Source organism: Oryza glaberrima, chromosome 1 (genome assembly GCF_000147395.1).
Source record: "Oryza glaberrima chromosome 1, OglaRS2, whole genome shotgun sequence".
NCBI classification, from domain to species: Eukaryota; Viridiplantae; Streptophyta; class Magnoliopsida; order Poales; family Poaceae; genus Oryza; species Oryza glaberrima.
In genome coordinates this window covers 4,816,100-4,825,609 of record NC_068326.1, presented here as the reverse complement: position 1 = coordinate 4,825,609, position 9,510 = coordinate 4,816,100, and the positions used below count along the sequence as shown (strand labels likewise).

The 9,510-nt window shown below is 43.2% G+C and overlaps 1 protein-coding gene across 1 annotated transcript; it reads left to right on the top strand.

Annotated features, from left to right (window-relative positions):
- Positions 1-3,919: 3,919 nt before the first annotated feature.
- LOC127760647 (homeobox-leucine zipper protein HOX29) lies at positions 3,920-8,945 on the top strand. The gene is made up of 16 exons (XM_052284934.1): positions 3,920-4,581; positions 4,650-4,740; positions 4,821-4,916; positions 5,027-5,140; positions 5,216-5,299; positions 5,424-5,579; positions 5,658-5,732; positions 5,806-5,912; positions 6,015-6,201; positions 6,293-6,478; positions 6,578-6,655; positions 6,754-6,888; positions 6,985-7,343; positions 7,499-7,610; positions 7,999-8,148; positions 8,578-8,945. Exons 1-16 carry the CDS (start codon positions 4,058-4,060, stop codon positions 8,725-8,727), a joined length of 2,604 nt encoding a protein of 867 aa, XP_052140894.1. The 5' UTR covers positions 3,920-4,057; the 3' UTR covers positions 8,728-8,945.
- Positions 8,946-9,510: the final 565 nt, after the last annotated feature.

The window sequence follows — 9,510 nt, the reverse complement described above, 5'->3', positions numbered from 1 at the left end:
TTCGTTTCCAGGGCAGGCAGTGTCTCGGAATTTGTTCGTTGACACCCTTTTTCCGTAGTGGTAGTGGCCTGCATGGTAGGTCATCCTGGCTCCCCTCCAATTCCATTGCATTACCTGCCATGCCTGATGCTTTTCCTTGCCAATTTACATCTTAAATATGCCTAGTGCTCCCTGATAACCTTGATTAAAACACAAAGCCGTTGCATTTGGGCACCACCATTATCAAGTGGAGGAAAAGTGGGATTTTGGTGGTATTATTAACAAAAGCTGATTGTCCAGTAAAAGGAGGGATTGGTGATGGGTTAGAATAACAAAAGGCTGTGTATGTTGGGTGTTCAAAAGGAGGAGAGGGAGGGGTGTTTGATAAGATCACCATAGAATAGTTTTGCAAATCTGGGGAGGCCAAATGGTAGCATGGATGGGTGATTTGGCTTAGAATAACACAAAAGGTGTGCATATCCAGGCCATGACACGTCAGACCCAGGTAAGTGGTTGGTAGTGGGATAGGACAAGCTCTAGCTTTTTTAGCTTTTGGTCATCGTCTCTTTCCATTTTCTTATGTTTGCAAACAGAGTATTTCCTCTTCTCCTGAGAGGGGGGTCTCTCTCTTTTTTGGGTTTTGATTTGAGAGAAAGTATATGTGGTCTTGACAAATGCCATGTGGACCAGCATTGAATAGTGAGTTGGCTTGCAGCTGTCAAGCTGCTAGCCTGCTGCCTTCCTTTCTGGTTTGGTCGACCATGTTTGATGCATCCGTATTAATACGGTATCATTGCAAGGAATACAGGTGGAAAAAATAATAAATACTAAGCTTGTTTTTGTCATTTCCTTGTGATTAAATCCATCAGAAATGCATATTGGCATATTGTTGAGTAGTACCTTTTAGTCAGATTCTGGAAAGGACCAGCTTGTCTAGCTAAAATCTCAGTGAGGGCTATTATATATGCTAGGAAATCTATTCCTAAGCTGTGCCCAAGTATACTACTGTACTGGGAACTAGGAGAAAGCCATTAGATAAGCAACGAAATAGCTGCATTATCATATGAAATTCATTTCCATGCTTTCATGTAGGTAGCATGTGCTTTCAACTAGAAATCCAAATGGCATATGAGTATCTCAATATCACATCAGTTTTAGGAAAATGTCACAAACAGTAGTTGAGTAATTATTATGACCACAGGTGGTTCTATTCCACATGAAGATAACATGAGGGAATTATTAAAAAAAAAAACTTAGTTGAACTAGGAATTTCACAAGGATTTGATAGAAAATTTACAGAAAGCAGTATTTTCATCTCTACATAAACACAAGAAATTTCATGTATTTCAAGTGGGCCTTACAGAGAGCATTTCAATGTGGTCCAAACTGTCCCTTTATTTTTGTCCTTCGAGCTGTGTTTGATCTGGCTGATTGGGTGTACAAGGAGGCTAAAATTTTTACTGCCTAACCTGGAATCGAGACCAGAGGCATGTCAAAGACCATAGGGTGAAAAGAAAGCGGTAAAAAGAAAAAGGAAAGCCTGGGTGAAAAGAAATTTGTGAGAGCTTTGTTTGATCTGGGTGACTGACTGGGTTATGAAGAGGCTAGAATTTTTTTTTTTTTTACCGTCTATCCTGGAATCAAACCAGGTAGGGTAGTACACTATACTCCATCCGTCTTATTTTAAATGCAACCACAAGTTTTTGTGTCTAACTTTAATCGTCCGTCTTATTTAAAGATTTTTTATAATTAGTATTTTTGTTATGAGATGTTAAAACATGAATAGTTTACTTGTAACTTATGTTTTTAATTTTTTTTAAAAAAAAAATTAAATAAGACGGACGGTTAAAGTTTGACTCAGAAAACTATGGTTGCACTTAAAATGGCGCAGATGGAGTAGCAAAGTATTAGCAAATAGCAATGCCCAAAGAAGCGGTAAAAAGATAAAGGAAAGGCTGGGGTAAAAAATAATTTTTACGGTGGCCGTGGTGATACGGAATCTGCGTGGCGGATCAGGGTCCAAGATGCGGATCGCCGCCTTTAATCGGGCTCCAAATGCCGAGAAAATCCGCTTTTTCTCCGGGTCTTCTGCCTCTACACAACCCGACCCGATAATATTTTAACCGTCCTCCCCCCCCCCCCCCCCCCCCCCCCCCCTCGTGCCGTTCAAAAATCCAAGGACAAAGAAAACTGCTGCAGTCTCCAATCTCGAGGAAAATTCTCTTGGTTTCACTCAGGTCTCCAAGTCCAATCACATATCCTCTTTTCCTTTTTTTTTCCCCTTTTCCGTTCGCTAATGACAAAGAGAATTGTCCCTAATGACAAAGAGAATTGTCCCCAAATCAAAAAAAGTAATAATGAAAAGAATAAGAGAAAACAGTTATATTTGCAGGCTAAATATTTAGGGAGAAATGTGAGTTTTTGCTAGGAGATTTTCAGTGTTTTTATAAGGACGAAACCAGAGGCAGTTCGTGCAAAGGAGCACTAGATCGAATTCACGCAAATCCACGGGAAATATCTCCTAATTATTTATGGGATCGAGAATTCACGCCCTGACTCAGGGGGAGAATGTCTTGAGTACAACGCTAGTAAAAATATTAAAAGGAGAGCAAAAAGAAAAAGGAAAAGAGATTCCTTTAAGCACATCTAAATTTTATTTTTTTTTTCCTCCTCTTCTCTCCTCTCTCTCTGGGTGTGATGGGAGAAAGGAAAAGATACAGATTGTATTCTACCGATGGAAGAAAAAGAAAAGCTTGGAATCTCTAAAGCATGTGCAGAAAGCTTTCAATTATTTGCGTAAACTATCTGCTCGTTAATTTGTTAATCTGCCATTAACTTCACCTCAACTTGTTACTCCAAGACCATGTTTATTCAGAATATGTTCCCCTTCTAAAGTGCATGTCATTTAAATTCAAAATATGACGGTTCGATATACCACGGTCAAAACGAATATGAAAAATATTCTCAAGCCCCCAAAAGTTTCATATTCGAGTCTTATTCAGACCAAATGCTTTTCTTAACAAATATTAATAAGAATTTCACATGAACCAATTCAATTCACACGGAAATCAGAGAGGTTAAAGCATTTCAAAGAAGCCCCCTTACAGAAAGGTAAATGATACACGTCAAAGAAACTTATTTACATGCGTCTTAGAAAAACTGATGTGGCATGCTACGATTATTTCTTGATATTTCATAACTAATTGCTTACTAAATTCAAAAAACTGTTTATAAAAGTTCAGTAAGGTTTTGTAAGTACATACTCTCGCTTCTCGGTTCCAAAATAAGTTCATTTTTCACCTATTACGCATATACCAGTATAAAATAAACAAAACTATAATATTCTCACTTTATTAAAAGTTTTTATGCGAACACTTTATTAAATTTTAATATAATTAGTTCTATCTTTATTTGCTCTCAATGCATTTATTCTCTACTTTCACAAAATTCGATGTAGTAAATACTCAGAAATAAACTTATTTTGGAACAAACGGGAAATGATAAAAATAATCTTATGAGGGTGTAGTATAGCATTACTCTTACAGAAATGCCTCGTGGAAGAGTTACACACCATGGTCTTAGGCGGGCCTCACAATCTCTGATGGTAAAGTGATAACGACACACGAAGATCATCATAATGTTTTGATGGATGGATGGATGGAGAGTACTCCTACGAAATTACATGCGCCAATCTCCTATAACAATCTAGAATGATTGGACATTTCATAGTATCCGTCCAGATTCGTTGTAATATGAAATGTCTTATCCGATTCTAGGTTATATTATGGGATTGATGGAGTATAAATTTTTTTTGAAAAAATGTTTGTTTTTTTAAAAAAAAAGAAAATTACATGTGCCAAATGTGCATTCGCCGGCGACGTCGCAGCCGGGAACTTTCCTTTTTCCCGCAATTTATTAGCGCGCGCGCGCCGCGCCACCGCCGTCCTCGCGTTTAAAGGCGACGAGACGACGAACAACACGAAGCTCTCCTTCCCCCCCTCACCTCGATGTCGCCATCGAGCTCTACGCCTTCTCGGCTATAGCCTAGCTTGCTTGCATTGAGCTCGATCGATCTGGCATGGTGGCGTCGGCGGCGGCGATGGACGCGAGCAAGTACGTGAGGTACACGCCGGAGCAGGTGGAGGCGCTGGAGAGGCTGTACTACGAGTGTCCCAAGCCGAGCTCGCTGCGGCGGCAGCAGCTGGTGCGGGAGTGCCCGGCGCTGGCGAACGTGGACCCGAAGCAGATCAAGGTGTGGTTCCAGAACCGCCGGTGCCGGGAGAAGCAGCGCAAGGAGTCGTCGCGGCTGCAGGCGCTCAACCGCAAGCTCACCGCCATGAACAAGCTCCTCATGGAGGAGAACGACCGCCTCCAGAAGCAGGTCTCCCAGCTCGTCTACGACCACGGCCGCCACGGCGTCGCCGCCGCCGGGATGATGCGGCGAGTTCCTGCCTTCCCTCCTCAGGCCGCCGCCGCCGCCGGCCACCAGCTCGCCACCGCCACCGACACCAGCTGCGAGTCGGTCGTCACCAGCGGCCATCATCATCAGCAGCAGCAGCACAACGTCGTCCAGCCGCCGCCGCGCGACGCAAGCCCAGCTGGGTACGTGACGTCACCACCTGCGCCATCGTTCTTGCAGGTGCAGCTCTAGCTTACTCGTTGTTGCGCAGGCTGATGTCGATCGCGGAGGAGACATTGACGGAGTTTCTGTCCAAGGCCACCGGAACCGCCGTCGAGTGGCTCCAAATGCCTGGGATGAAGGTCACAACAATTTGCTCTTCATCGTCACCAACTTCTCAATTGCAAAAGCTTGATTTGATTTTCGTCGTCGTCGTTTGCAGCCTGGTCCGGATTCCATTGGAATCATCGCCATCTCGCATGGCTGCACCGGCGTCGCCGCGCGAGCTTGCGGCCTCGTCGGCATGGAGCCCGCTAAGGTAATTAACCTTCTTGTCACTGTCACTTCTGCAATAAGCAACAGTATTTCTGATCGATCGATTGATTGGTTGGTTGGTTGATTGATGAGTTGTGGCAATGATTTCATCAGGTTGCCGAAATACTCAAGGATCGGCCGCTTTGGCTGCGCGATTGCCGGTCCATGGATGTGGTGAACGTGCTCCCTGCTGGCGCCAACGGCACCATCGAGCTGCTCTACATGCAGGCAAGAACACACAAGCCTGAAAATTCTGAACCTGAACCTGAAATTCTGAAGCTGAAATTTGTATTCGATCTTCAGCTCTATGCTCCGACGACGCTGGCGCCGGCTCGCGACTTCTGGCTGCTGCGGTACACCTCCATTCTCGACGATGGAAGCTTAGTGGTGAGCTGCTCTGGTCATGGAGCGTGTAAAACAAATTATCCATGTGTAATTAGTACCAAAGTATTTGTGTGTCACTATGATGTCCTGCCTGCTTGCCTGAACGTTCTTGCTCTGAATTCTGAAGGTGTGTGAGAGATCACTCAGTAGCAAGCAAGGAGGCCCAAGCATGCCACTTGTCCAGCCTTTTATCAGAGGTGAGATGCTTCCCAGTGGGTTCTTGATCCGGCCTAGCGATGGTGGAGGCAGCGTGATACACATCGTTGATCATATGGACCTCGAGGTACTAACCATTACAATTTCTTGTCCAAATAGTTCATTCATCTAGCAGAATGAAATTTAAGCCATTTTGTGGTCGCAGCCTTGGAGCGTGCCTGAAGTTGTACGACCTTTGTATGAATCTTCTGCCATGGTTGCGCAGAAGATCTCGATGGCGGTACAGTAATTATAGCACTCTGTTCTTGCTTATTTGTAGAAATTCTTGACTAATTCAGTTATGCAAAATTCAGGCTTTGCGCTACCTGAGGCAGGTTGCACACGAAGATACACGTTCTGTGATCACAGGATGGGGAAGGCAGCCTGCGGCTTTGCGTGCTCTGAGCCAAAAGCTCACCAGGTAGGACTGACTCCTGAACAGCAGATGCTTCTTGGTTCTTGCCATGAATCTTCTCCAGCTCAAAAGTGTGATTTTTTTTTTTTTTGCATGCTCTCTTTTCAGAGGATTCAATGAAGCTCTCAATGGGCTTGCCGATGATGGATGGTCCGTGATCGAGAGCGATGGCGTCGACGATGTTTGCATCTCTGTCAATTCATCCAAAGTGATCGGTTGCAATGCAACATTCAGCAGTGGACTCCCTATTGTCAGTACCGGTGTTCTTTGTGCCAAGGCATCCATGCTGTTGCAGGTTAGCTTCACTATGAAACTAGAATTAATATTTTTTTTGTTTGGTTGATCATGTCCAGTTTTTTTCATACAATATTTCTGCTGTTTGCTAGGATGTCTCTCATCCATCACTACTGCAATTTTTGCGCGAACACCGGTCACAGTGGGCCGACAGCAATTTAGACGCATTCTTCGCCTCCGCGATGAAACCAAACTTCTGCAATTTACCCATGTCCCGTCTTGGAGGATTCAGTGGTCAGGTCATACTTCCTTTAGCACACACGTTTGAACCTGAAGAGGTAAGTTCATCTTCTACTGTCTGTCAGTTACATAAAAGGTCCTGTCCAATTCTGTCCTCCTGCTCAATTATTTTGATGCAACCATCTATTGTTTTTCAGTTCCTGGAAGTTATCAAGCTAGGAAACGCCAGCAACTACCAAGATACACTGGTGCACCGTGATCTGTTCCTCTTGCAGGTGACTTCTTGATTCATGAGACTTATCACCAGTTGAAGAATCATTTTCTTTTTTTTTCCTCTGTAAAACTTGTGTTCTTGGCCTGATTGCAATGGCAGATGTACAATGGAGTAGAGGAGAGCAGTGCAGGAACATGTTCAGAGCTCATCTTTGCGCCCATCGACGCATCGTTCAGTGATGATTCCCCACTGCTGCCTTCCGGTTTCCGCATCATCCCAATCGATTCTCCTCTCGTAAGTAAATCTCACACAATAGTTTCAAATCAAATCTTCTGAATTTTTATGTTTAAAAAGAAGTTGTTCTGAATATTCTTTCCCTGCAAATGTCAGGACACGTCGAGCCCGAACTGCACGTTGGATCTCGCGTCCACGCTCGAAGCCGCGACGCCACGGAGCAGGATCAGCGGCGTCAATGGCGGCGGCGGCTGTGCTGCTGCTGCGGCGAGCTCTAGCTCCAAGGCGGTGATGACGATCGCGTTCCAGTTCGCGTTCGACGGCCACCTGCAGGACAGCGTGGACGCCATGGCGCGGCAGTACATGCGCAACATCATCTCGTCGGTGCAGAGGATCGCCGTGGCGCTCTCGTCCTCCCGCCTCGTCCCTCCCGGCGCCGGCGCCGCCGCCGCGCAGCTCTCACCGGTGACTCCGGAGGCGGCGACGCTGCCCAGATGGATTTGCCAGAGCTACAGGTCTGTGGCTTCGCAGCTGCTTGTGTGATACAGTTCATATCTGTCAAGAAATTTTCACTTGCCATCATCGCAAGATTTTTTAAAAAAAGTTCACTCTTTTTTGAACGAAAAAAAAAAGTTCACTCTTCATAACTGATGATGCTATGCTTATACAGATTTCATTTTGGAGCTGAACTCATCAAATCTGTAGATGCAAACAGCAGCAATGAATCGATTCTGAAAGCAGTTTGGCATCATCCGAGTGCCATACTCTGCTGCTCTCTCAAGGTTTCTTCAGCCCCCTTTTTTTCTTATTTAGATACAGATTTTATCTTAATTTTTATAAGCATGTTAATTAAACTGTTAAACTGTATATTTTTATATAGAAACTTTAAAATATAAGATAAATCTATTTTTAAATTTAAATAATTAAAATTTAATTAACGAGATGTTAAATGTTAATAACTTTCTCATTTTACCTGTCCGTAATCTTTTATCTTAAACTCGAATGGGGCCAGTACTCATACTGCTATGCATGGAGGATTGTTTGTTCTCTGAATTTATTTCCGGGACTTATGAATCTTTGCTACAGCTCGACTGAAATTTTGTTTTGACACAAATTCACCTTAAAGTTGACAGTGTAACGCACCATTTAACCATCTGATTTTTCATGTAGGCGATGCCAGTGTTCACATTTGCAAACCAGTCTGGCCTCGACATGCTCGAAACAACTCTGGTGGCGCTCCAAGACATGACGCCGGAGAAAGTTTTCGACGATCAAGGGAGGAAGAACCTGTGCACAGAGCTCCCCAACATCATGGAGCAGGTATAATCATATCACAAACTGACATGAGATAAGTACTAATGCAAAAATTATTTTTCATACATAAAAAAAGATACTTTTAGATTAATAAGTAATTTTGACTTTGATCAAAATCAAACTACTTCAAGCTTGATTAATTAAGTTTGTAAATAAATATAGTAATATTTACAACACCAAATTAGTTTTATTAAATTAATAATTAAATATATTTTTTATAATATATTTGTTTTAGGTTTAAAATGTTACTACTTTTTTCAGTTTGACTTTGACCTTAAGTTAAAATGAGTTATAATCAGAAATGGAGCGAGTACATTACATGGAATGCATTAATAATCTTATCATCTTATCAATAGCAGATACAGTAAGATTTCACCGAGGCTTTCATCAGTTGCAAATTGATTAATTAGTGGCACGCGATTAACTAAATTGCAGGGGATGGCGTGCATGGAGGGAGGGGTGTGCGTGTCGAGCGTTGGGAGGGCGGCGTCGTACGAGAAGGCGGTGGCGTGGAAGGTGGTCGACGGCGACGGCGGCGGCGCCCACTGCATCTGCTTCATGTTCATCAACTGGACCTTCCTTTGATTTCATTTCATTATACACCCCAATGCAAAACGGATATATAATATTACAACTAGTGCAATTTACGTACGTAATCTCATGAAACAGCGTGTACAAATGTTTTGGATTTTGAGAACCGCGGTGCTAGTTTTTGTACGGATCGATAGTGGATACATTCTCTGTTCGGAGTAGGGATAAAAATGGCTTCTTCTTTTTTTTTTTTCTTTGAAATGGAATCAGAACGATAGACTAACTCGGGAACAACTTATTATAAAGGCAAACAAGCTAGTCAGTCATATGCAAACTTTATAAATTAACATCGTATACGTAATTATTAGCGAAAATTCAAAGAAGCAAGTAACTAATTTAAGCACTCCATTGTATATTTTGTATTAACATCGGAAAAAGTTGTTACAAACAGGCGCAACAACTATGTACGCTCCACCTAGATGGGCGCTCCTGTCTCCCTCGAGAGCATGGCCTCCGATGTTGCTAGCTCCGCTATTCCCTGCATGGTCTTGCATTAACCATTGAAAACCCGGCTGTTTCGTTACTTCCATATCGTGTAGGCCATCAAGATGATGATGGTGTCAAACCCTCATCTTTGGGCCGCTATGATTTTGTCTCGGCGTCTCACCATAATATGGAAGGATTGCTGGGAAGAAGTGGAAGCCAGTGCCATATAGAACTATCCACCATAGCTATAGTGTTTATCGGCATTGGATCAGAAGGTTGGTCAATTGACTCCTCACTTTGATTACAAAAGACGCATTTCTACGGACCAAGCAGTGTCGGCCCTCACTTGCT